The sequence below is a fragment of the Andrographis paniculata genome, unplaced genomic scaffold, assembly GCF_009805555.1.
Source record: "Andrographis paniculata isolate CXL003 unplaced genomic scaffold, ASM980555v1 Contig30END, whole genome shotgun sequence".
NCBI classification, from domain to species: Eukaryota; Viridiplantae; Streptophyta; class Magnoliopsida; order Lamiales; family Acanthaceae; genus Andrographis; species Andrographis paniculata.
This window is the reverse complement of record NW_026137563.1, coordinates 788,432-815,977: the sequence shown is the minus strand read 5'-3', so window position 1 is coordinate 815,977 and position 27,546 is coordinate 788,432. Positions and strand designations below refer to the sequence as shown.

The 27,546-nt window shown below is 30.4% G+C and overlaps 4 protein-coding genes across 4 annotated transcripts; 3 read left to right on the top strand and 1 right to left on the bottom strand.

Annotated features, from left to right (window-relative positions):
- Positions 1–1,744: 1,744 nt before the first annotated feature.
- Positions 1,745–3,080, top strand: LOC127246731 (glycine-rich cell wall structural protein-like). The gene is made up of 2 exons (XM_051268258.1): positions 1,745–1,910; positions 2,730–3,080. Exons 1-2 carry the CDS (start codon positions 1,820–1,822, stop codon positions 2,984–2,986), a joined length of 348 nt encoding a protein of 115 aa, XP_051124215.1. The 5' UTR covers positions 1,745–1,819; the 3' UTR covers positions 2,987–3,080.
- Positions 3,081–3,554: 474 nt separating this feature from the next.
- Positions 3,555–9,177, bottom strand: LOC127246538 (receptor-like cytosolic serine/threonine-protein kinase RBK2). Its single transcript, XM_051267977.1, has 9 exons — positions 9,128–9,177; positions 9,047–9,053; positions 7,784–7,958; positions 6,861–7,112; positions 6,619–6,773; positions 5,644–5,723; positions 4,900–5,035; positions 4,632–4,781; positions 3,555–3,725 (listed from the first exon to the last, which is right to left on the bottom strand). Exons 1-9 carry the CDS (start codon positions 9,175–9,177, stop codon positions 3,555–3,557), a joined length of 1,176 nt encoding a protein of 391 aa, XP_051123934.1.
- Positions 9,178–15,214: 6,037 nt separating this feature from the next.
- On the top strand, positions 15,215–16,785 carry LOC127246981 (E3 ubiquitin-protein ligase ATL6-like). Its single transcript, XM_051268673.1, has one exon. It carries the CDS (start codon positions 15,409–15,411, stop codon positions 16,588–16,590), a length of 1,182 nt encoding a protein of 393 aa, XP_051124630.1. The 5' UTR covers positions 15,215–15,408; the 3' UTR covers positions 16,591–16,785.
- A 1,003-nt stretch (positions 16,786–17,788) lies between these two features.
- On the top strand, positions 17,789–27,072 carry LOC127246622 (exosome complex exonuclease RRP44 homolog A). Its single transcript, XM_051268093.1, has 23 exons — positions 17,789–17,957; positions 18,070–18,207; positions 18,294–18,451; positions 18,878–18,933; positions 19,660–19,782; positions 19,989–20,119; positions 20,203–20,443; positions 20,879–21,029; positions 21,109–21,349; positions 22,183–22,339; positions 22,492–22,560; positions 23,281–23,406; positions 23,504–23,556; positions 23,767–23,873; positions 24,591–24,645; positions 24,721–24,820; positions 24,954–25,065; positions 25,406–25,526; positions 25,957–26,016; positions 26,105–26,210; positions 26,298–26,393; positions 26,477–26,624; positions 26,765–27,072. Exons 1-23 carry the CDS (start codon positions 17,904–17,906, stop codon positions 26,964–26,966), a joined length of 2,805 nt encoding a protein of 934 aa, XP_051124050.1. The 5' UTR covers positions 17,789–17,903; the 3' UTR covers positions 26,967–27,072.
- The last annotated feature ends 474 nt before the right edge of the window (positions 27,073–27,546 follow it).

Below are 27,546 nucleotides of genomic sequence, written 5' to 3'. Positions count from 1 at the left end.
TAAGAAATATAACATATAATCAATTATTGTTTATTCAAACAAAAAATAAATATGCAAAATATATATATATATATATATATAAATTAATCATTTTAAAATACCCACATTAACAACAACAACAACCAAAAAGAGTATCATAATTTACGAAACTCTATTATCAATTTGTAAAACCCTTCGATGCTACCGATGGATGTGAAGATTTGAGGAAAAAAATGATTGAAAAATATTTTAGATACCGAGTGAAAACATGGTAGGATATAAGTTGTTCTTATTATTTTAATTTTTATAACTCTTACAAATTGAATTCTCTCAAATTTTCTACATATATATATATATATCACAAATAATTGAAAGTAGATATAATGAAAAATAATTTATTTTTCAATTATGAATTATTATATCCAAACAAACAATCAATTTTCTTGAACCAAACATCCCATGAAAGTATGAAATTTCTTTTAAAAATATAATAATTGAATAATATATTTATTATTACTCCCTCAATTCCATGTAATTTGTTTGTATTTTCTATTTTCATTCATCCCACATAATTTGTCTTTTTTTGTTTGGAAAATTGATTATACACTTTAATCATATTTTAATTTTTTTTAATTTTAATTAAACTATTTAGTTATCTTAATTTTAATATATAATTATTTTTACTAAATAATAATTATTTTTATTAATACACTTTTTAATTACTTACTAATTATACTTTATCTAAATTCTCGTATCTACGGTAACGTGTCTATTTTATCTAGGACTGAGGGAGTATTTCTTATTGAATGATATCACAATATGTTGAACCACGTCTAATAACCTCTTTCAATTGAAAATTTCATATATAAAATGTAATCGTAAACTCTTAAAAGTAATGTGTTAAAGTTGTGTTTTTTCTTATTTTCAACCTTATTCATTTATGATAATTTTTTATTTTTATTTTATTTATTTTTTTCACACACAAAAAAAAAAAAAAAAGTTAAATATTTATCTTTATTCAAAAGATTACATAAAAAAATATATATTGTATTTTAAAAAAATATAACAATAAATTATTATATATTTTATCGCAAAATTCAATTACAAAATTTTTAAAAAACCATTTTCAACATTATATTAACCCTTAATATGTTGGATACTTCATTTAAAAAGAAACTAAAAAATAAAAAATAAAAAATCATCATAGTGTGTTCTTTTGAAGTTTGCTTTTATTTTATTTTATTATTATTATTTGTTTTTAAAATTTTTATTAATTCAAATAGTAATTTAAATGCAATATTTTATAAAATTAAATAGTAAATTTGTATTAAAAAATTGTAATTGTTGCATGATAATAAACTAAAGCCAAACCCCTGCAATAACATGGCCTCATATTTTAAAAAAATGGTAGTATAATTTTTCAGTGACAAATTTCAAACTATAATTTATTTTATTTTTTTAAGAAGTGTTTTCAAAGTATTTTTCCTATTAAAATATAACATACATATCTTTCCAATTAAATAAACTGGTATATAGTATATAAATTTAGCCCACATATAATCTTAAATATAAATTTAAATTTAAATAAAAATATGAATTGATTGAGGTCGGCAAATTTGATAGACAGACTTTTGAGGCTCATAATTTATTATGGACTTATATATCTCCTCAACAGCCAACCAAATAAATATGATTGGTACAATAATTAAATAGATGAAGGTACTTGTCTATTGCAAATATTTACTTATAAATAGAGGCCTCAATGAGGAATTATACTCATCAATCATCATCCGTCGATATTTTCGATATTTTTCGATACTTTACTTTAAAAAATAATATTATGGGTTTCAAAGTCATTGTTTTTCTTGGCCTTTTTTTGGCCGCGGTTCTGATCATTTCGAATCCGGCGGTTGCTGACAACGCCGATGCATGTAAGAATTTAATTAATTTGGATTGTCGTATCAATTATTAATACTGTGTGAGGAGGTATTCGTCGCACAAATTTATCTTTTCTTGAAAATGACCACCTGTTGATAATAAATATAGGAAAATAATAAAGTATTAATTGATTTAGATCTTGATGGCGAAATATTATAATACTGTTAATTTTTCTAGTTAATGATACTTTGTACATAGTTTATAGTTTAACAGTTTTATTTTTATTATTTTCATATTGTGGTGTAGTATATTTAATTTGTATTATGATTATATATATTTTGATGATCGTATATATATTTGTTACAAAATACTATAAAAAGTACTTACATATTTATGTTATAATTTTGAAAATTTAGTATGATTATGGCTCAACATATTTTACAAATGGTTTGACAAATTTTCTTATGTAGTTCAATAAATTAATGCAATTTTAAATTATATTCAATATATATTCTAAATTTATTTTGATATATCTGTTTGTGTTTGTGATTTTTATATAAAAAACAATAAAGATTGCATAATAATTAAAGTGAAAAATTAAAAACTTTAATATTATCATATTTTTATCAGCTTGAGATTGCACAACACGACATATTTATTTATATTTTGTAAAAACGAGTATGCATATTTTGTTACTAAAACTTCAATCTAAAAATTTTTATTAAATAACAATATTTTATACTTTACCAAGTTAAAATTTAAAGATACCCTAATATTTTTACAAGATGGTGTATGTTACCAATCTTTTAACAATTTCTCATGATAATTTTTTTTGATGAATTAAAATTTTATTATGTATTTTAACTAATTAGCTAAAGAGATCGAAGATGATGCTGCCAAATATCCGCAACAATACGGTGAATATCCCGGAGGTGGATATGGGGGCTATCCCGGTGGTGGATTCGGAGGCTATCCGGGCCGTGGTGGTTATGGTGGTGGATTTCCAGGGCGTGGTGGCTATGGCGGGGGGTTCCCCGGACGTGGCGGCTATGGTGGCGGGTTTCCGGGGCGTGGCGGCTATGGCGGTGGGTTTCCGGGGCGTGGTGGCAATGGTGGCGGATTTCCATAAAAAGATTGATTATGAATTTTAAATTTATGGAATTAAGTCATGTATCCTTAAGTTATAATTATTGGAAATAAAATGGATGGACTTATACTTGCAATGTAGCATTGTGACGAGGAAATTCGTGTGTTAATTTTCTAGTCTTATTCAATTAAATAGATGAAGGAAATTATTTATATCACCCTTATTTAAAAAGAAAAAAACGAAAATTTTGTTAACATGCAATTTTGAACTTTTAAATAAATTATCTATACATCATGATAATTTAATAAAAACTCTACTAGTTTATTTTTTTAAAAAGATCAATATAGACAGTATTGAAATGGGCATACCTAACTATTTAAAATTATGCACCAAACATACATTGTGTATTAATTTATTTTTTATTTTTCACATCCCAATCAAATAAATAAATTGTAAATAACACAATAGATCTAAAACAACCTAAACTCATGAAGCAGTATTGAAAATGTATTTTTATATATGTATATATACATTATATTTGAAACTATATATACATCTAACAAAAATATTTCATGGAATATTGTTGTCCGAGGCTAAAACATGAGAGTTATTACAAGTCAAGAATTTGATCATGTTTGTTGGTTTGGATCAAAGATTTGGTTGAATTGTATTCTTCGGCATACGAAAGTTCATCGGAGTATGTCCGCCGAATGAATTGTTTCTTATGATGACTGCTCAGGAGCCTTGCTGTTTTATCATTCCCTCCAAGCATTGTGACCACCTACAAGTAATTAATATGACATATATTCATCCATGATCGATCACTTCAAAACCAAATGGAATATGCTCAATAGGCTTTATGTCTTGTCTAAAAACAAATATTCTCTCCGTCTATCGATAAATTTTTATTTGATTTTTGCGCGTGAATTAAGGTAAATTAATATTTTATAGATGTTTAGTGTAATAAAATAGTGTAATGTCTATTTTATTTTAACATTAAAAAAAATAATATAAAAAATAAAAAGTATAAATATTTTGATATTTAATTGATAGTTTCTTTATTAATAAAGAATGAGAAGTTTTGATTTGTACATATTTAAATGACAAAATGGAATAAGTGAGGAAAATTATAACTTTAGTTATGTATTCATAGTTAAATTACCACATATGTCTTTACATTCCGGGAGTTATAATTCTGGTTACTTTGATTTTCTTATTTATTTTTTATATTATACGACATTAATTTTCTATATATATTTTATATATATATATATTCTCACTATTTCAATGAAAAAATACAATACAAACACGAGCAAGTAATTTGTTTCAATCATATATTCTACAAAATAGAATTGAAGAGCATACGTGACATATAATAATTGATTATCATAAATACATGACTAAAATGCAATTTTTTTTTTTTTTGTTGAAATAGATGAATTATACCAAAGAAGAACTCTTGTATATATGATATAGAAAATAAGTTCGGAATATCATATATATATATATATATTTCACAGTGCTTCCAATAAGTATAATTCTATAATTTAGTATCTATTAATGTTCATGTCTATATATTATATTTTTTAAATAATATTTATAATAAATCGTATTACCAAAAAACACAAAATGAACACATAACATTGCACATAAGAGAAAATATAACGAGAATCATGCACGGACTTGCCTGGCTCATTCGTGGCCTAAGCATCGGTATTTCGTCTATACACATTTTGGCAGTCGAGACGACCCAACCCATCTCCACCCGGTTGTAGTTATTTTGCAAGAATGGATCCACAAGCTCCGCAATTGCATTGCTTTCTAGTAAAGGTTTCGACTTCATTTATATTCATGTGTAACAAATTTATAAGTTATGTCATTCCAATAGAAATCAATACAAATTTCTACAATAATCCATATAATAACAAAAGAATAAATAAATAAATTACGCATACCCACATAACAAGGCTTTTTCTCGACTCATCTAATGCTTGGCGCCCGGTTATGATCTCCAAAAGAAGCACCCCAAAAGCATAAACATCAGTTTTCTCATCAATAACTCCATGCATGAAGTATTCCGGAGCAAAGTATCTATCGACACAAATTATTCGATTATAAATGGATGAAGAACTTACCATACTTCATAGGTTTAATTCAATTATTTCTACAAAAACTGATTGTTTACAAAATCAAGATTAAGGATCTGTTTGATTACCGTCCCGACTCAGGTTGGTACTATGTTTTCATTTTTTTTTTTATTTTTTTTCCCAAAATATACATTATATGAGATCCATTCAAAATTCATTATTTCTATTTTTTTTTTCTTCAATAAACAAATATTATTTTATATACATTCAAAAGTTCTCATTTATTAGTAAAATCAATTTATGCCTACTAGTATAACCTAAGTAGGAATTGAGGATCCCTTCGACGTAGTATTTTTCTATGTAGTGTAAAATTATGTACAAGTATAAGAAAAATATGAAGTTTTTGTTAAGAACTATTCCATATTGAGTTCCAACGGCTTTAATTTCTATTCGATCAACCATAAGTGCTATTTGCAGCGATAACAACTCATTATCTGTTAGCAGATCTATCGAAACCATAACCATAACCATCCATCTACCATAACAAGAAATTAAAAGTCAAATAAGACAAACACAACAATTTACATTGATGAAGGTAAGAAAGTTACAAACCCGAATGTGCCTTCAAATTTGGTGGCGCTACGATGCGACCACTGTCTCGGTAACCATTTTGCCAACCCAAAATCGCATATCTGTAGGTACATACATATATATTTTGTCATCAATATTGACAAATAGGTAATTTAAGTTCTTTTTTTTTTTTGAATTGTCATTAAAAATATATTATATATATATGTGTATTTTGTTTAACTTTTTAATAAAAGTTATGTCTACTTTTGTTCTTTTGTAATTTTTTACTATAAAACTATAAAAAGTATTAACGATTATTCATTCTTATTAAAACGTGTATCAAAATCTGAGTATACAATTTGATGACATAGGAAGTATTATTTTCTACTACTATTAATTATGTTTAATATTATTGCTGAATAAATTATTTTATTTTTAAAATATAATTCATTAATATGTACTTATATATAATAGATATAGGGTAAACTGTTTTTTTAGTCCCGTAACTGGACCTCTTTATCATTTTAGTCCCGTAAGTGGAGTCTGTCTCAAACTAGTCCCATAAGTAAAAAATTTTCGTTGTTTGTGTCCTCCGACGCCGGAGACGTCCGCGTGGCTCGCCGGAGGTGACGTGTCCGCCAGGTGTAGCTGACCTGGCGGACACGTGAACTTTTTTAATTTTTTTTTAATTTTTTAAAACTTATTTTTAATTTTATTTGTATTTTTTTTATTTTTTTTTATTTGGTCCAATTTATAAAAAAAAATTAAAAAAAAATTAAAAAAAATAAATAAATCCACGTGTCCGCCAGATGTTACTGACCTGGCGGGACACCTGGCGGACACGTCACCTCCGGCGAGCCACGCGGGCGTCTCCGGCGCCGGAGGACTAAAACAGCGAAAAATTTTCACTTATGGGACTAGTTTGCGACATGCTCCACTTACGGGACTAAAATGATAAAGGGGTCTAGTTACGGTACTTAAAAAACAGTTTAGCCATAGATATATATATATACACACCTGAGGCTCAAAATCTTCAGACAATAATATGTTGTCGACTTTAATATCTCTATGAATAATTCTTCTTTGGCCATTTTCATGGAGATAACAAAGGCCTTCAGCTATCCCAAGTATTATCTTATATCTTCGGTTCCAATTCAGCTTATCCTTCGAGTCTGCAATATTTTTTTTTTACATAATATAATAAGCCGATGTCTTAATCCAAATCTGTAATAATATTCGTGCAAAACATACATACGTACTGTGAAGCCGCGACCTCAAACTCCCGAGCGATGAGAATTGAAGAACGAGATGTGTGCCGCCTTCCACCCCATAGCCTATCATTTTTGCAATGTTGGGATGGTTTATGTGTGCCATTATACCAATTTCGGACAAGAAACTTAGTACTTGTTCCTCGGGTATTCCCTTGTTGAGGCGCTTTATTGCCACGACTTGTCCTCCCGATAAACGGCCCTTGTAAACCTCGGCCGAGCCTCCCTTTCCAATGAGATTTTCTAGTAAAAAACAAGTAGTGTTGTTGAGTGAATGAATTATCCATCGATTGACTTCTTCTTTAATTATGGTTTCAATTTTTATTTTCTCGTTTAGATAGATTGTAAATCACAAATCATACCGTGTAAACCTTGATAAACACACTCGACCAAAAAGTCATGGGAAAATTTTGAATCTATAATTTTCAAGTATTCCGCCTTTTTAAGTTGTCTGAAATTTTAAATTAAGTTGTTTGTGATTTAAAATATGCTCAAACTTTTGGATAATTTTTTAAAAATGAATAAGTATTTTATTATTTTTTTGGTTTTTTATAATAAAAAATAATATAAAATCTTTATTAAAAAAAGAATATTTTTTGACGAGATACTATAGATTTAAATGACAAGAAAAATTAGACTTTATGATGAAAATTCAAAGTATGTTAACTTACAATACCAAAATATAGATAATCATACAAGATTGTAGAATAAAAATAACAATAGAATGAGTTTGTTCTTTTTCTTTTTAGTTTCGTGATTGTAGTATAATTTTTTTAATCCAAAATAGTTTATCGATGTAATATATATCATCCATGAAAAAAATAATATATTTTATAGAATTGTAAAGATATAGATAAAACCTTAAAAAAGAATATGATAATTATAATTTTACGTAAATATAGACAACGACTAACCGGAGCTGAAATTGTTAGTTGCAGCTTGTACTTGAGCAAGGGGGAATATTTTCCAAGTAGAATTACACAAGCATTTGTTAATCTCTTCTTTTTCTCTTGCGCTCTTGCTTCGGATCCTTATCGACACTCTTGGAGGAATATTCGGTAACCTTTTCTTAAAACCTTTTCTCCAAAGCTGTAAGAACCATTGCCATCCGCCAGTGTGCTGTTTAAATGACTTTTCGTTTTTTGTATTTGTCGGTCCTACATTTTTTGGCTCTTCACTACTGGCCACAATAGTTGCTTCTTTGTCTGATATTTCATTGGTATTGTCATCGAAATCCTTCAAGTCTAGAATGAAAATTCGTAAAATGTTTCGTTAGTAGATATCAAAAAATAAACAAGCACAATCAAGAGGAAGAAAAATATTTTTATACTTGTCACTATAAATTTTTATATGAATATATACTACAAGAAATTATCATTTTTTTAACGAAATTTTTTCGTTACTAAATTCGTTTTTTTTTTTTTCGTTATTAATGACATTAAAAACAAAATTAAAGATAAAATTACGTTAGCTACGTGAACTTTAGGGACAATATTCCATTACAAATATACTATTTTTTATAGTGATATATTTTTTGTTACCTTTTTATAGTGAAAAAGTATAATAATAATATTATGACTTTTTATTAAAAATAGAAACATAAATATTCTTTTATGATAATTTAAAACAATAAAATTAAATGGCAGAGGAATAAATACTTTATTTTGTTAAATATATAATCCTATATATATATATAAGCAATCCAAACTACTAGACACATGTAAATGAAATTTATTAATTTCATTTATTTTTTAGACTTGTTAATTTTTTTTTAGATTTTTTTTTTAGTGATTTAAATGTGAAATTTATTTTTACAAAAAAAAAAAAAAATCCAAGAAAAACAAAGTAAAAAAAGATGCATATTTGAAGAAGCAATATACATCACCCTGGGCTGAAGCTGAAGAAGGAATCAAACTTCCTAACTTCTTGTAATTTCTCGGGGGAATTGCAGTCCGGCATGTTTTCAGTGGAATTTTCTTTTTCCTATATATATATATATATATATATATATTCCAATAAATCAAATAAAATAAAATACATTGTCAATAATATTAAAAACAAAAACAACAATATTAATTATACATACAAATGAAAACCCAGATTTAATTCTTTGCATTATAAAATATATCCGGCAACAAACAATGAAGAGAAACATAAAATATCAAATCAAATATTACATCCGACCTGAAAATCGATAACAAATGAAATTAAATCAATCTTTGAGGATTAAAGTGCAACGAAAGATACGGATTAATTACCTGCAATCGCAAGAAGAAGGAAGTTCTTGAACGACGCCTGGACAGGCCATGGATAGTAATAATAATAATAATATTATTAATATTAATTTTTTTTATTATTACAACAAAGCAAAATAGAAATCTGTAATGTCTTGGCTTTATGGATTATGATTTTTTTTTTTAAGTATACCAAAAATAGTAATGAATCTATTTGGGAAAGTGGAGCTGCTTCGACTCTCATCCATTCATTTTCACTACAAATCATTTTCTAAAGATAGAATATTACTCTCTCCGTCCCACATAATTTGTCCCTATTTTTTATTTTCGTTCGTCCCATCTAATTTGTCCTTTCTATTTTTGGAAATATAATTATGTACTTTAATCGTATTTTAAATTTTAAATTTTATTAATTTTAATTAAACTATTTATTTATTTTAATTTTAATCTATAATTATTTTTACTAAATAATAATTATTTTTACTAATACACTTCTTAATTACTTATTAATTATACTTTACCTAAATTCTCATGTTTACAATAATACATCCATATTACATGGGACGGAGGGAGTATTAGAAAACAAACGAAGAGAAGGATCATTATGCTGAAATTATAATGTACTTCCTTAAAATCTAATTACTCTAATTTATATAATTAAATAATATAACTATATATTACTCTCTCCGTCCCATAAATATAATCTTAATTGGGTTGAATGCAAGATTTAAGGAATATTAATATTATATTGGTGTTGAGTAAAAAGTATGGATAAAAAACTTTTTTTTTCCATTGTGAGTGTATTAGTGTAAAAAGTAGTGACAATTGTGTAATAAAAATGGAAAAGTAGAGGTAATTTTATGGTGATATGATTATTTATGGAAATAAGACTATTGTTTTGGAACGGACAAAAATGGTAAACAAAATTATTGTATTGAGACGGAATGAATATTATATTTTAAGGATCAGCATGCATGAATACTGAATTAAAAAATTCAGCATCTTATCTATGCCGTTAGAACAAACATAGGTTCATTGAGATTTTCTTTTTTTTTTGAAATTTTGTATTGTTTTAAAATAATAAAAAATATATATTTGATATAATATAAATATGTATAAATAAATAATATAATATTGTTGTTTTATAAAAAAATAAGTATATCTGACTGTATTAATAATGTCATTTGTTTTTGATATAGAGACTAAAAAAAATGATAATATGAAATTATAAAAATATTATAAGTAACAAGTAAACTGAAAATATCATAGAGAATTTATTAAAAAATTAATAATACATAATATGAAAAGTAAAAAAATAGTGACAAATTAATTAATATATATATTAAAATACATATAGTTGCACTTCAACACATAATTAACTAATAAAGTGTCACCAAAATTCAAATTAGGTCACAAAAGCACTAATTCAATTATTTATTACAAATTATAAAACATACAAAATGGATTCAACACTTTACATCAAAGTATAAATAATTTTCTGATGTATTATTATTCCATTTATAAATGTATCCTGCATATACATAAATAAATGTCTAAGTCAGTGTCACTAATTAATTATTGACTTTTAAAATATTTGAATACAAATGTATTATTGACTTATAAAGGATATTACGATATTTATGCTAAGATTGTGTCGACCATTCTCTACAATAATAACTTCTAGTATTTATCTTCAGTCATGCCAATATTCTTAAGTCTTCAATGGCAACAATTCTTACAGGAATAAAACCATACTCAATAACATTTAATTTCTAGAAAAAAAAATAAAAAAAATTGACAAAATAGTAACCAAAGTTGATATTTTGAAAAAAAATAAAAAATAAAAAATGCAATTACATTAAAACTATTCAAAACAGTCATATCATTATTTCAACTAAAAAATCACACACACACACATATATGTATATATATATATATATACAAATAGCAAAATTATATATGTATACACCCAAGTAAACAAATTTATTGAATCAAACAATTATATTAAGAAAAAAAAAAAGATAAAAAGATAAAAGGGGTAAAGTATAAATAAACAAAATTCATGTTTTAGATGTAATATTTTGAAATAAAAGAACTACTATTAGATATATGTTGTCCCACCTTTTTCGTCGACTATTTTTATTTTCATTTGTCAAATATTATTTGTAATTTTCTTTTAAAAAAATATAATTATACTATTTAATTATATTGTAAATTTTATAATTTATACTTTTTAAATTTTTTTTATACCGTTAATTATTTTTATTAATATACTTTTTAATTACATACTATTTATATTTTACTTTAATTATTGTATTTACCATAAATTGGACATAAAAAAAAGGACAAAAGAGAATATAATTTTATATATTTATATAATTATATAATAAAAAAAAAAAAGGTTTGCCGCCATGGAATCTGAAGTTGGCAAAGAAACAAGGGAGACATACAGATCTAGTAAGGCGCTGACTTTTTTGTGAGAAGCAAAACAGCAAGTTTGACTCGTTCAACCCATTCAAATATTATTTATTTATTTATTTATAATTTATAATGACAAAATAAGATGAAAACAAAACATGATGGTGTTTGACTAATGATAATTAGCACAGACCACATACAGCGTTATTCAATTCTCTAAAGGAGGCTACTTTAATTAATTAATTAATTAGTATAATTAGAAAAATAAATAAATAAATTATAATTACTGTAATATATCTGTGCTTGTTATGATTGGTTATTTATTTATTTATTACTGTAAAAAATGATGATTTCAAGAGAATTCACTATCACCATGTGACAAGGACATTATACAATGAATTAAGAACAAACTGCACATAGAACAGATTGTTCATTTTAGCATCTTGTGGAATGAATTAGATGAGGGTTTAATAAAAAAAACATTTAGATAAAAAATACTTCTACTATCCATTAAAATTACCATATTTGAGTCTGATACAGAGATTAAAAAAAAAATACTCCATCTGTTCTAAAACTATAGTTTTAATTGAGTTGGATACGAGATTTAAGGAATATTGATATTATATTAGGTAGTTGGTAAAAAGTATGGATAAAAGACTTTTTTGCCCTTGTGAATGTATTAGTGTAAACAGTAGTGACAATTGTGTAATAAAAATAAAAAAGTAATGATAGTCTTATGATGATATAATTATTTATGAAAATAAAATTATTGTTTTGGGACGGACAAAAATTGTAAACAAAGATTATTGTATTGGGACGGATGAAGTATTTTATTAAAAAATAATAAAAGTAAAAAAGTAGTTGAAAATATTTTTTAAAAATTTAATTAAAAATTAAAGTAAATGAATTAAGAGAGAATATGTAATAAAAGTAGTGATGTGTGTTGTAAATAAGTATTAAGTGGATTATAGTAATTAAATATTTTTATTGACTTTGCCAAATTAGTAATTAAGTAAATTTAATGGACAAACTAAAAAAAAATAAGAATAAATTTGACGGATAGGAAAAATAACTCATTCAATTTTGTACTTTGAATTGTGACATGCATTAATCCGTTCTAGAGTTATTTGACTAGTATATATATAGTCAATTAAACTTGTATATATTCCCCTAATGCAAATACAATATACTTATTTATCATTTTTATCCGTCTCAAAACAATAGTATTATTTTCATAAATAATTATATCACTTTAAAAATAATTCTATTTTTTCGTTATTATTATATAATTGTCATTATTTTTTATACTAATACACAAAAATAAAAAAAATAAAATATATTTATACTTTTTATTAACTATTAATATATATCAATATTTATTAAATCACGTGTACAATTTCTAATTAGAGAGAGTATTTCATAAATGTTGCATTTGCTGAATAAAATTAAGAAAAACAAATAGTTTTAGAATTTTTATAATAAAATAATAATAATAATAATTTAAAAAGCATGATGTGAACACTTTCTGACATCATTATTTCTTGTGAAGCAATCAAGCTTACCCGTAACTAACAACACGAGTTATGTATTGCGTTTAACAATAACAATTCTGGAATTATTATTACATTAAAATTAAATAATAAGTATGTCACCAAAAATTATTTATAGATCAAATATGGTACGTGGTTCTGCTAAGATAACGATAAATTTAAAAATAAATGATAACAAATAAAAAAAAAACGCATAAATAATCAAAACAATACAATTTGTTTAGTTGAATTTCTATTTCAATTTTTTGACTAATATATATTTATAAAAAAATAACCAACAATAATCATTCAAAACTTATTTTTAATTCACAACGTTATTTTTAAATAACTAGCCTATTATCCGTCCACATATAATTATAAAAATTGTAATATTAATTTAATTTTTATATTTTAAATAATAAATTTTATTTTGATAATAAAATTTTGTATAAAAATAGCTAAAATTAATTTATATAAAAATTAAATTATAAATAAAAAATACCGTAACTCTAAATAATTCCATAAATCGGTTGATTGACACGTGGCTTTCTAAGCCGCCATTAAGTCCATATTGACATCTCTGGTTAGAATTTGCCACTTAACCTAACCTAACCTAATCTAACTTAACCTAACTGCAGTACAAGTAGAAGTAGCATTAGCATTAGCTGTGCAGCTTAATCTCTAAATTAAATTGCAGTTTTCCATACCCTATTATATCCTAATTACTTGTTAGGATATACACAACACACAAAAATACCTACACGATTTAAATATCGACCACAATAGTAATATACTATTTTTTTTTTATATATATAATTACTTAGACCATCCGCAACGGAGATATCCGCTTTTGGATATTTTCACTACTTTTTCTTATTCACGTCATTTTCTCTCTCTGCCACGTCAACGGAGATACTCTCTTCTATTTTATATTCACAACAAAGATACTCATCCTAATTTTTTAATAAATTTTTATTTTCATATTGTATATATATTATTTTTAAATTATAGTTTTAATTTATAGTATTAATTATTTATTTAATTATTAGATTATATTATATTATTATTTGTCAATATTTTGATTTATTAAAAAATTATAGAAAAAATTTATATTATTTATTATTTAATTAAATTAAATTTTAAAGTTTATTTAATAAATTAAATTAAATTAAATTTATTAATATTGATTTGTTAATAGAATTATATAATATTTGTATTTATATATTTTAAAATTTAAATTAATAAAATATATTCAATATTAGTATCATTTTGTAGAATACAAAATATCATAAATTATAAAAATATTACAAAATTTAAATATAACAATAAATTTAATATAAATTACAAAAACAAAACATATATATATATACATAAATACCAATTGGAACACATGACAATTAATCAACATCTTCCTGCAGAGATGTTGGGAAGTAAAATTTTTATTTTTTTTATTTTTTATTTTTTAAAATTGCTGATGTGGCACGTCTCCTCTTAGGAGATGCGCCCATCGCAGTTGGCCTTATAAAAAATAAATTAATAAAAATTAACAGGAAATTAAATATAAAGATCGGTGTTTTTTTATTTTTTTATTTAATTTCCGTATCTAAATACATGTAGGTAGAAAGAATATTTATTTAGTTTGGTAATAAATCATTTTATACTCGGAGGTTAAATCGAATAATCCGAATAGTTATTATTAGCCCCTATTAAGTCTTGGTCATTATTGAAAATTTTAAAATGTAGCCTTGCACGTGGGACAGCTTTTCTCACTTTTGATTTTTTATTTTGTTATGATAAACAGATTACAGATGTGGTCCTTGAATTTATTTACTATGTAACACTATGATTATGTAATTTAAAATAAAGCACAATTAATATAATCCACCGGTTAAAAGATCAAATCAAATAATTGTACGAACTGTGTGTCTTTATTAATTTTAATACTATTATTACTGTGTTTCTTTATCCAGATTAGCAGGTACAAGTTTCCAAAAACATATAATAAATAAATAAATAAATAAATAATCAAATGACATTGTTGACATTTAAAAAAAAAAAAAAAACAAAAATGAGAAGAAGCCGTCAAAATAGAAAACGGAGAATCCACAGAAGCTTCCATTGGTTGCTGAAAAACCCTTAAATAAAAAAGTTGGAATTTCCCCACCTTCAACCCCCACTCCCTCTCTCTCTCTCTCTCTAGAATATGTCTGAAATCTGAAGATTAAATGATTATATTCAATGTTCGCTGCTGACCCCTCTTTCATACGCAACTTCTGTAGAAATATTTCGTGAATTTAATCTCGTGTCCCCGAAATCTTACCAGAAAATCATTCAATCTTCAGACTGGATAAGACGACGATGAAAGCTTCAGGAAGAGGGAGCTATGGCGGAATTATCGCTGCTCTACTATTCGTCGTCTTCTTCGCCGCGGCGGCGGGGCAGCAGGATTCGCCGCCGGCCAACAACCCGCAGTACGCGCGGTTCAGTCCGTCGATGGCGGTGATCGTGGTGGTTCTGATATCGGCGTTATTTTTTATGGGTTTCTTCTCCATCTACATCCGCCACTGCTCCGATAACTCCGGCGCCGCCGGCAGCATCGGCCGGGCGATCTCGCTGCGCGCGCGGCGGGCCGCCGCCTCCCGCGGCCTCGACGCGGCTGTCCTCGAGACTTTTCCGACGTTTCCGTACGCCGAGGTGAAGGACCACAAGATCGGCAAGGGCGGCGCCGAGTGCGCCGTCTGCCTCAACGAGTTCGAAGACGACGAGACTCTCCGGCTGCTCCCCACGTGCGATCACGTGTTCCACGCCGAGTGTATCGACGCCTGGCTCGACTCGCACGTGACCTGCCCGGTCTGCCGCGCCAATTTGGTTCCCGCCGCCGACGGCGACGGCGTCGCCGGCGACAATCAGACTCCGGCAGCCGCGGAGATTGGACGGATTAACGAGGAAGTCGTCATCGAAGTACCGGAACTTGATCAACAATCAATCGGACCGGCGGCGAACCGGAGTTCAGAAAACCCGACTCGGCCGCCGAGGTCGCGGTCCATATCCCGGCCGAAGGTGTCCCCCCTGGCGAAGTACCGGTCGCACTCTACCGGGCACGACTCGCTCGTTCAGCCGGTGGAGACGCTCGACCGGTTCACTCTGCGGCTGCCGGCGCAGGTGAAGAAGGAGGTGATCGACCGGGCTATGTTGAACCGGACCAGAAGTATGGCGGTTACCGGTCTGCCAAGGGAGGGTAGTTCCCGGAGGGGATACAGACCGGGCGGAGGGGAAGGGAGCAGCCGCGCCGGAAGGTCGTTCCGGTGGATGGAGCTCCGGGACGGGGAAGCCCGGTCGGACCGGTGGGATTTCTTCACCAGAATGCTGTCGATGAAATCGCCGAGAGTTGCGACGGAAGCCGGCGAGGTTTCGAACTCGAAGAGAGGCAGTAGCAAGCCGCCGGTAAAGATGCCGTCGTTTAAGTGCTTGGAGCCTAAGGCCGACGACGGCGACGAAGCGCATCTGTTCTCCGGCGAGTCAGGGCGGCCGCCTGTTTGACTGGTCAAAGATAGGGATTTTGACTTTTCCACAGGGATTGGACTGTGAGATTAATTTTTGGTTCTAAATTTATTCTATATTTAATTTGTGATGTAAATTTTCATGGTTGAAATTGCTCTGTATTATAAGGTTCCTTTACATATCCGTTACAGACAGTGCTAAATAATAATACTGGACTAGTATTTTATGTTGCCATTCAATGCCTCTTATTTATTTAAAATTGGTATTTTATGTTATCTGTTAAATCAGCTAACTTAGATAACCGTTTATGGAACTTAAATTTGACTATTAATTACAAATAAATGTATTTATATGTTATGTAGTTGCTTCACCTATTTAATTCAAAGTATATCATTTTTGTCACTCTCCAAGTGGAAAATATTGTGTTTCATTTATACTGAGATTTTTTTAATTAAAAAAAAAATAAAATAAATAATATTTGATATAATAGTTTATGAGAAGTAATAGTTATTTGATAATTTTTTTTAAAAATAAAATACACATACTTTTGTAAATTTTAATATTATTGAATAGTAACTCCTAAAAAAATTAAATGAAAGTATTTTGTTTTTAATAAAACGAATTCAATTAATTTATTTTTAATTATTTAATTTTGGTAAAACCCTAAAAACCTCTATTCAAACAAAATCATAATCTTTTATATTTCAAAAGTATCATCAATCATCATTAAAATAAAATATATTCAAAATTTGTATTAAAAATAACCATATATATATGTGGCGTGTAGTGTGTAGATTAATCCATTACTGTATATATATATATAAATCTTTTTTGAGAAGATAAAAATTATTATATATATTAAAAAATTGTATAAGTAAAAATTTAATCAGAGAAACAAATCCAAAAGTAAAGATACAAATCAATACCAAGTGTTATTGGGCTGGGCTATCCGGCCCATTTAATTATTTTAATATTTTCTTTTAAACACGTGTGTATTATTTTTGGAAAGCAATAAAAGCTGAAGGATGTAACAGCTGGCTTCAACGGTCATATAGGATAATGAGATAAGTTTATTAAGTTTAATAGTTAATTACTTCATAATCCTTGGCATTCTCTACGCAGTTTCCCTCCATTTATGTATATTTTTACAAGGCCCTATAGGACCATATCGGGCCGGGTCGAAGCCCAATAGTCAATCCATTACTATATAAACGAGAAGAAACGAATCCCTGGGTATTGTTTTTTGTCTTTTTTTCGGAGAAACCTCGTTTACAGCGGCGGAGGATTACTTTGCGCTCTATGCCGGCAGCTGCTCCGACGTAGACTTGTGTTTGGATTAAAGAAGCTTGAGAATGTTGCAGAGCAAGTCTTTCGTTAAGAAAACGAGGCAAGGGAAAGTAGTCAAGGTCTGCAATCTACAGCTTCTTTAAATTATTTCTCCTTGCGGTGTGGGCGCGAGTTTGTTGGTGTGTGTTTGTTTGGTTTGGGGCTAGGGTTTATGATGCTTTTGCTGTGCAGGTTGTAAGGGAGCATTATTTGCGGGATGATATATACTGCGGCGCGCCAATTTGTAAAGTTTGTGATGTTTCAAACGCGCGCCTCGGCTCGACGGCGTCCAGTATTGTCGTTGTGGACACCAATGTTGTTCTTCACCAGGTGAGATACTTTTCTCCGCCTATTCGCCCCAAATCTTTGGTCCTGTATATTAGGTTAGGGGCGTGCTGATTTGGTGAATTTGTCAGATTGATTTGTTGGAGAATCCTGCAATAGATGATGTGGTGGTGCTTTCAGTGGTGTTGGAGGAGGTAAAGAACAAAAATCTTGCTGTATACAACAGGCTTAGGGCGCTCTGCAGCAATACCCAAAGGAGGTTTTACGTATTCTCGAATGAATACCACAAGTATGGTGCTTTCGTCTTTTTTTTTTTTTTTTGTATTCTTTTTCTTTTTTTGTATTTATGTCTATTTCGCTAGATTCTTTCCCTGGCTGTTTACTTTAAATGGTTTTTTAGGGTTTTATTCTCCCACGAATTATATGTTCAAAATATGGTATAAATTTTTTTTGATAATAATCAACTCGACTTCTTTAATATATATGATAAAGAAATCTCGACCTTATAAGATTGAATAGTTTGCTCATGATTATGGAAGCAATATCCAGTGGAGATGTAGTTAATGGGCCTGATTTGAATTCCCTGGTCTTTATGTTCAATGTTGTATTCTGGGACCATAATGTATTCTGAGTACTTGCTAAAGGATCACTACTAATTTGTTATAAAGGGAGTAAAAAGGTATATTTATTTATTTGTCTTACTGTTTACCCGTAGGGATACATATGTGAAGACTGAGAGTGGTGAAAGTCCTAATGATAGGAATGACAGAGGTATGTTACTTGCATAATGGTAATGGGTTATGTACATGTTACAGGTGGACTTTTTTTTTTTCCTATTTATAAAGTTACTTTTTCACCAGAAAATAATAATTGCTTTCTGAATTTGCTTTTGTCAATTAATGCTACTTGGATTAGTATATTTTTCTTATAGTATGAAATAACTTTGCTGCTCCATATGCTTCTGATTGAATCAATGTATTGCTTATATGAGTTTACAGGCTAATAAACCTTTGAATATTATTTGTAAATATGACGTATATGAGTATCGGAAGTTTAAACCTTTTAGTACAATGTGCGAGAATAAAATACAGACTACTGTGTGTGTTTAATATCAGCGATAGCATCTCCAAATACTATGTGTAAAATTAAGATAGAAAGTTCAAAGAAATTCATTTTTTCTGTACCAATGATTAACTAGATACATTATTTTAACATTTTATTGATTCGATAAGTTTCTAGTGGTGGAAAAAATGACAGTCGAACAGGGTAATTATTTTTGCTAGAGATATTCGTGAATTTGTTTCGTTTAAATTGATGATAAAATTATGTTTTTTGTTGACATGTCTACCTTTTTTATATAAATAATCTTAAACTTGTGTATGCAGGTTTAAATATTAATAGATTTTTAGCTTTCAGTAATTAGTGACTATTCTTAGATTCATAGTGTTTACTCATGGATTTTCCTTCTTTGGCATTGAAAACATAATGATGTTCCAGCAATTCGAGTGGCTGCCCAATGGTATCAGAATCATCTGGGTAGTGCAGTTCAGGTCGTGCTTGTTACAAATGACAGAGATAGCAGAAACAAGGCTGTTAATGATGGGATTCTTGCGAATACAGGTATTCCATTTATTTTTTCTTGGTACAACATCTTTTCACCTTTCAAAATCTTGTGAAAGTAAATCTCTCGAGTAAATAAAATCAGTGCTTGTATGGCATGGTGCAATCCTAATGTTGTATTTGTGCAGAATCATTCACTGAAGCATTTGGATGCTTATGGTAACACGTTTTTATTTTAAACTAATATAATTTAATATTCCCTGCAGTTGAGGCATATGTCAAGTCTCTTGGCCAACCATCATTGCTTGACCTTATTGTGCAGCCTCCATCTGAAGATGTTCCGATGGTTGACGCTGATGATCTAAGGCCTTTAAAGAGAAAAGTAATATATCCTGAGGTATGCAGGTCTACGTTGTGGAATTTGATTACCTTAATTAGTTCTGTTTTATAATTTTTTTCTGCTGTCTGGCAACCATGCAGCATAAACCCATGTCAGAAATTACTTCAGGTTTGCATCGTGGAATATACCACCAAGGGAAACTCAGGGTTAATCGCTACAATCCATTTGAAGCATATGTCGGGAGTGAAAGTATTGGTGATGAAATTATTATTTTTGGACGTTCTAACATGAACAGAGCTTTTGATGGTGATATAGTAGCAGTGGAACTTTTGCCTCAAGATCAGTGGCATGAGGAGAAATCTCTGACAATGGCAAATGAAGGTATGTATTTGAGAAGGTTCATTTTAATGTTTGATTACTATGACAGCATGATTGCAACTACAAGTTATGCCTAGTCTTGATGTTAGGATGCTTTTCCTGTAGTATCTATTTTTTAGCTTTGTTGTTGTAGCTGGTGTCTGCTGTCTGGGACATTTTGAAGTGCTTGTGCTGTCTTGATGTTCTAAATATGCCTTGTTTGATTTTGTTTTACCATTTTTTCTTTGAAAAGGTGTCAATATAAATACTTCAGTCTGGATATTACTGATAGTTTAGATGGTACTTTCCTCTGCTGGTTCTGTTGGTGATTTAGGTGCACATTGTCTATATCCACAATTTTCCTAGATATTGTACTGTATATATAGTAGCATTAGAGTCTCTTGAACATGATGCTTGTAATGATGTCTTGCATCTTCTTATGAATATATTGCATGACAGATGAGGAGGAGGATGATGATGTTCATTTAGTTCCAAGCAGTGCTGATGATGCTCCCAGAGTTGGAAATATGGCACAGGATGGGGACAAGAATACAATGCCTACTCGCCCAAGTGGCCGTGTTATTGGCATTATAAAACGTAACTGGCACTCGTGAGTGAGCAATATATAATTTAATGTATTATATTGCTTCTGGTTACTTTTTAATATTCAATCATTATACTGTTTGCAGTTATTGTGGATCTTTGGACCCAATGCCCATGCCTGGAGGTCAGGGTGGTATTGCACATGCTCTATTTGTCTCCAAAGATAGGAGAATTCCTAAAATTCGGATACAAACAAGACAGCTTGGAAATCTATTGGACAAAAGAATCATTGTTGCTGTTGATTCATGGGACCGTTTATCTCGATATCCTTCTGGACATTATGTAAGAACAATTGGTGAAATAGGTGACAGAGATACTGAAAGTGAGGTATGTTGTAGAATACTGGTTTTCACTATTTTTCATGGTGTGATTAGTGCTTTAGCCTTTTCTGTTACTCTATCTAACTTTGTCATTGAACATTTGTACCTTAACTTAAAACCATTCAACTGTCAGGAGCATTAACTTGAATTAATCTAACTTTCAACATAGGAAAAAACATGGGAGTAATGTAGAATATGCTTCATTTGAATGTTGGATGACATCTTACTTTTTGTCTTTTGAAACGTTGCCGACCAATTTAGTTGTGAGACACCCTGGTTCAGTGTAAGATTTCAACTGTGTGATATGACCCCTTTTCTGTTTAGTTTAAAAAATGTAAGCAGAATATCAGAATTCCAATATTTGTCCTGTCTTGTTTCTGCTAAATTGGGCTGTTATTTGATCAAATTTAGTTTATGGACCATACCGATGTAATTGGTTTCACATGTCACTGGAATTCCGAGGCCAGATTTGATAGATCACTTGATGTAAACTAGCTCTCTGCTATTTATCAACATAACCCGGATCCTTTTTACTAGATGGGAAAGTTCGTATGCTAAAATCTTACCTAATATACCTTCTATGATATCTATGCTGATTGCTGAAGTTTTTTCTAATCTGGAAGTTTGACTTTTCTTGATACCTTAATCATGAGAGTTTGCACTAGTACTATTGTTGAAGAAGATGTTTCTGCCAATATAGAAGGGCACACAATGATCTAGTGAATGGGAAAGAGAATCAAAATGGATAAACATGTTTCATTCTGACAATTTCATGCTATTATGATATTGAGTTCAAATTATGAATGTTAAGGAAAATTCCTGTCTTTACTTCAACTGCAGGTTGTCCTGATAGAGAATGATATCGATGCAAGACCTTTTTCTACTCAAGTTTTGGCATGTTTGCCATGCCTACCATGGTCTGTATCTTCTGAAGATTTGTCCAATCCCATCAGGAAAGACTTGCGACATCTACGCGTTTTCAGTGTGGATCCTCCAGGTATTTAGTTTGTGTGGAAGCTGTTACTTGCATTCTATTTAATGGATGTATTTTCCCTGATTCTCATGTTCAAAGTTTGTTGCCGAATGAATATAGCCCTTACTCTGGTAGTATGTTTTCATATCATATATGAAAGAGAAGTGTTTATGCAGGATGCAAGGACATTGATGACGCACTACACTGTTTGCCTCTTCCAAATGGAAATTTTGAAGTGGGAGTTCGTATCCTTTTGTGTTTCTTGGTTATTTGTAATCCACCATAAGATATTCCATTCCAACTCTTCCAACAGCATTTTATAACACTGTCAAGAGATGATTAATGCGTGTGAAAGTAGGGCACTGAGGCATTCATCAGTTCTGAGAGTGTGAAGCATGTGTGGGTACTTTCATATTTTATTCACACATTATGTTCATTAGGCTGGGCAAGTTCTTGCAATATGAAGTCTTTCACGGTAGAGTCCATGGGGTTGGAGTTTGCATTTGGGCCTAATTTGGTAAAGTATATCATATATGAACTATATTAAGGCTAAGGTATATTGTCATCTTTTTATTGGCAGAGCTTTCTAAGCAATTAAATGTCCTTGCATTTTTGTGTAAATGATTATGGTTGATTAGCATATGATTTGGCATTTAGAATGTAAGGTTTTTGCCATACTAAATATCCTTGTACATTAATGTGGTAATACCCTGCTCAAGCTTATAAATTATAAGCTAGAGCTTGAAATGCAGGCTGATTGGACTTTTGCTTGAAGCTAAGTATGGTTCTGTGAATCTGCTCTATGCACACCTGCAAATGATGGAAGGCAATATATGGAAGTGTAATCTACTTAGGCAATAAGCCAATATGTCATTTGTTAGATGGCATTGTTGAAACAAATGAATCTTACTGTAAACATTATATGGTCATTTAGAGTTAGAGTTTTCTTTAATCATATTTATTAGATATTGCTGATGTCACAAATTTTGTTCACCCTGGAACCCCCTTGGATGATGAGGCTGCACAGAGGGGTACTTCTGTTTACCTTGTTGAGCGGCGTATTGACATGTTACCGAAACCTCTGACGGAAGGTATTCTACTTTTACCTTATTTGTACATTTTTTGAATATTGATTTAGCACAAACATGTAATGCTATGGTTTAACCTATTGGAACCTGTTTTCTGTAGATGTTTGCTCATTACGTGCTGATGTAGAGAGACTGACATTTTCCGTGATATGGGTAAGTTATCATTTCATAGTTATTGCTATTCCAGCCGCTAATCTGCTAATATTATCTCTAATCTCAGGAAAAATTACATTCCCCGAACCTGGACATGTGATATGTGCTTTGAACCATTAGTTTTTTTAACCTTTACAAGTGGGGAATTGTCAACTTACCAATGGCTGTTAATTTTTTAACCTTATGTTCTTGACTATTATGATAATTCAGGAAATGACTCCTGAAGCAGAGATTATTTCTACGAGGTACACAAAAGCCATTATCAAATCGCGTGCAGCATTGTCATATGTGGAGGCTCAGGCAAGGATGGATGATAGGTAGGCAATTTTGGAAATTTTATTTGTTATCGTGTTTGGTTTTGAAATTCCAAGCAAATGACATCCCCCTCCCCCCCTTTTTTTGTTGTCTTTTTGGTGTGTGTGGCCATTACTTCCTGCTTATCCTCAAATATGCCTATGATAATATTAATCTGATTAGAAAAATGTATGCTTCTCTGTGTTTGCTAAAACAGTAATATGTAAGAAGTTTACATTATAAATTACTTAAATGAGTGTACTCATTTACTACATACCAGGAGCTTTAGAGTTTTGTTCTATCACATCAGTAATCCTACTTTGATGCTTTCTCATCTTCAATTTCTCTGCCACCTCACTTTACTTTTCATTCTTCCGGCTGCTCTTGAAATTCACTGAAATGATTTTTTGATAATATCTTTAGTTTATGTTTAATTACCATCCTTCTGGTGCACAAGCCATGCTAAGTGCATACAATTATGCATACGAAATCTTAGAAGATAGAGTTCACATTTTTAGTGCTGACATGAAGCATTCTCTTCTCCATTCTCTATTATTTTTCTATGCACAGTTAATAGCATTATACCCACATACATATATGTGTTTTCTTGCGTTTGTGTCTTTCACCTGAATGAATGCCTGTTTTGTTGTATTTCTTTATCTGATGATCATTGATTCAACAAAACAATAAACTATGTTCTCAGAATCTCATATTTCCCTCTGAACTCACTCATTTTACAGTCGCTTAATGGATTCCTTGACGACAGATTTGCGAAATATGAATACTTTAGCAAAGGTAAAATTTGAGGGGATTTTACTACATAATTCATTGCAGAGAATGAAGCAAATGTTAACTCTTCTGATGTTGTAGATAATGCGGCAAAAGCGCATTGATAGAGGAGCATTAACCCTTGCCTCTGCTGAAGTGAAATTTCAAATTGACACTGAAACACATGATCCTCTTGATATTGGTAAGTGAACTTGAAGCACCAATAACAAAATTTATCATCACTAAATTTATTCTATCCTCTGGATATTGGTAAATGTAATGTGTTCGTTGCTTGTGGTTTCTGTTTTGTCATTTTCTTGTGCGTTGACGTGCAGGTATGTATCAAATTCGAGAAGCCAACCAGATGATTGAAGAGTTTATGCTTGCTGCTAATATATCTGTGGCTAGGAAGATTCTGGAACATTTTCCTCTCACTTCACTGTTAAGGTACTCAACTAGCCTCTTTTAGACAAGATTTATGCCCCCCCCCTACCTATATAGATGAGGAGAAGACCACGATGTCTGTTGTTTGTTTGTTGATAAAAGATGTTATAGGAGTTATTTCTCCAGCCAATATAATTTAGTTAAAAGCCACTTTTGCACTCCCTCCGAGTACCAGTCATATTTGTTCGCCACATTTTGTTATGCACTTATGCCTTTGTCTTTTCGTGGAATCTGAAATTTTACCTGTGTTAATTTGATTTAATTAATTGATAAGACTATTCTATTGCATTATCATTATATATTGTAGCATATTTTTCTCAGTATGAATCTATCACATCTGCAGACGGCATCCAACCCCAACAAAGGAGATGCTTGAGCCTTTATTGCAAACAGCTGCTGCAGTTGGTCTCAGTTTGGATGTGACATCTTCAAAAGCACTGGCTGATTCACTTGATAATGCGGTGGTAAGTTAGCAAACTTTGGTACTGCTTCACATTCTTAAGTGAATGATCATTTATTTCTGGTTGGCTATACTCAATTTTTTATTTTTCATTAGTTGTCCTTGCAACACAGATGCAAGGGATGTGTGGATGCACATTTCATAGGATGGGCATGGCTTGCATGCCCATGTGTTTAGACTTGACCAACGGTTCTATATTAGTGTTTTAGCAGCATTTTATGTACCAGCTGATGTTGAGTTTTGTATTGATGTATTGTAGAAAAAAAGTTTAACATGCTAGTTTAGTAGTATTAGCTTTCAACATATTTAAGCCTATAAATGGTATATGACAAATCGCGATCCCTCTATGCTCTAGAGTCCTTGTAATATGTTTGTTTTGTGTCCTATTTATTATCTCAACATCTTCTGCAACCTCACGCTTCTCATAACTTCAGGGCAGTGATCCATACTTCAACAAGCTGATCCGCATTCTGGCAACAAGATGCATGACTCAGGTATCAAAACCACTTGAATTCATACATGACTTGTTCTGTGATTACCATGAAAGTTTGAGTGTTGTATTAATCTTTTATTCGTTTTCAGGCTGTGTACTTCTGTAGTGGAGATCTAAGCCCTCCAGAGTTTTTCCATTATGGCCTTGCCGCCCCTATGTACACCCATTTCACTTCTCCCATAAGAAGATATGCCGGTATATATACATATCTTAACTACTTGGCCGTGTCTTTTCAATTATTAAGTTTTCAACTGCATTAAAAATACGAATCTATTCTTGTAGATGTCATTGTTCATCGTTTGCTTGCTGCTGCATTGGGGATATACAAGCTCCCTGACATATTCCAGGACAGACCTCGGCTTGCTAGCATTGCCGACAGTAAGGATCTTATGATTGAAATTCAGATATTTTGTATCTTTTGCTTGAGATTGTCTAATGTTACATATTGTTCTCGTCATCAGATCTAAATTATCGCCACAAGAATGCCCAGATGGCTAGCCGGGCATCAGTTGAGCTCCATACACTAATTTATTTCCGGAACAGGCCAACTGATACTGAGGCAAGAATACTCAAGATAAGATCGAATGGCTTCATTGTCTTTGTGCCCAAGTAAGTTCAATCCAAGTCATAATGCGCCCCTTTAATAAGCCATCTTCACTAGATCATCATTTCCCTATGAAATATCAAGAATAAATATATACTACTTGTGATATTGGTGATCAATCTTTAATGTAAGTTTCGCATTTCAGATATGGGATCGAAGGTCCCGTGTACTTGATGGCGAGAGGCCAAAAGGGAGTTGGGGGAGACTGGATTATCGATGAACAACAACAGAGTATTAGGAAAGCCGATGGTAAAGTTTCCTACGGCGTTCTGCAGACTGTGAATATCCACTTGGAGATCGTCGAGCCGCAGCCACACCGGCCGAAGCTTCAGCTCACTCTTATATGAAAATTATTAGGGTGTTTTATAATTCATCTTGTTAGAGAATGCAGCTACATATGTATACACAAATATTCATATATATATATATCTGTGTGTATATTTTATAAGATTATTTATAGACTCCTTCCAAGAAAGTTTGTTGTATTTATTGATTTTACTGCACAAATTCCTCGGCAATTTTCCTCATTATTTAGTTTTTAGTTTTTTATTTTCTTTTAATATTAGAGTTGATATTTTGTGAGAATATCATGCATACCGGTGGAATTCATACAGATGGTTGTTTTGAGAACCAGAGAATTATTTATTTATCTTTTTACGAAATATTCTTAAGTAAAGATAATTTAGTCAGTTTACAGTATTTATGTATATATGTTTGTAGAATATAGAATGATTATGACCAAGTATCTCCCCATTTTCACCTTAGATATATAAAAATTATTGGTCTGTTTGGTAATAAATAGGAGTGTTCATTTTTTATGTTACGTTTGTTTATAAATAAGAATGTGCTCACTTAATTTTTTTAAAGGTTATACGACTTCTCACATATATTATCTTATACTCCCTCGTTGTCCTGATACCAGAATTC

Excerpts from the sequence above, each read along its gene's own strand:
- LOC127246731 (XM_051268258.1), top strand. The coding sequence starts at position 1,820 with ATGGGTTTCAAAGTCATTGTTTTTCTTGGCCTTTTTTTGGCCGCGGTT. Across the intron at positions 1,911-2,729 it reads TGCTGACAACGCCGATGCAT|CTAAAGAGATCGAAGATGAT; the intron begins GTAAGAATTTAA and ends TTAACTAATTAG.
- LOC127246538 (XM_051267977.1), bottom strand. The coding sequence starts at position 9,177 with ATGGCCTGTCCAGGCGTCGTTCAAGAACTTCCTTCTTCTTGCGATTGC. Across the intron at positions 6,774-6,860 it reads TTTGAGGTCGCGGCTTCACA|ACTCGAAGGATAAGCTGAAT; the intron begins GTACGTATGTAT and ends AAAATATTGCAG. Across the intron at positions 4,782-4,899 it reads GAAAAAGCCTTGTTATGTGG|TCGAAACCTTTACTAGAAAG; the intron begins GTATGCGTAATT and ends ATATAAATGAAG.
- LOC127246981 (XM_051268673.1), top strand. The coding sequence starts at position 15,409 with ATGAAAGCTTCAGGAAGAGGGAGCTATGGCGGAATTATCGCTGCTCTA.
- LOC127246622 (XM_051268093.1), top strand. The coding sequence starts at position 17,904 with ATGTTGCAGAGCAAGTCTTTCGTTAAGAAAACGAGGCAAGGGAAAGTA. Across the intron at positions 20,120-20,202 it reads GAAAAGTAATATATCCTGAG|CATAAACCCATGTCAGAAAT; the intron begins GTATGCAGGTCT and ends GCAACCATGCAG. Across the intron at positions 24,821-24,953 it reads ACATGATCCTCTTGATATTG|GTATGTATCAAATTCGAGAA; the intron begins GTAAGTGAACTT and ends GTTGACGTGCAG.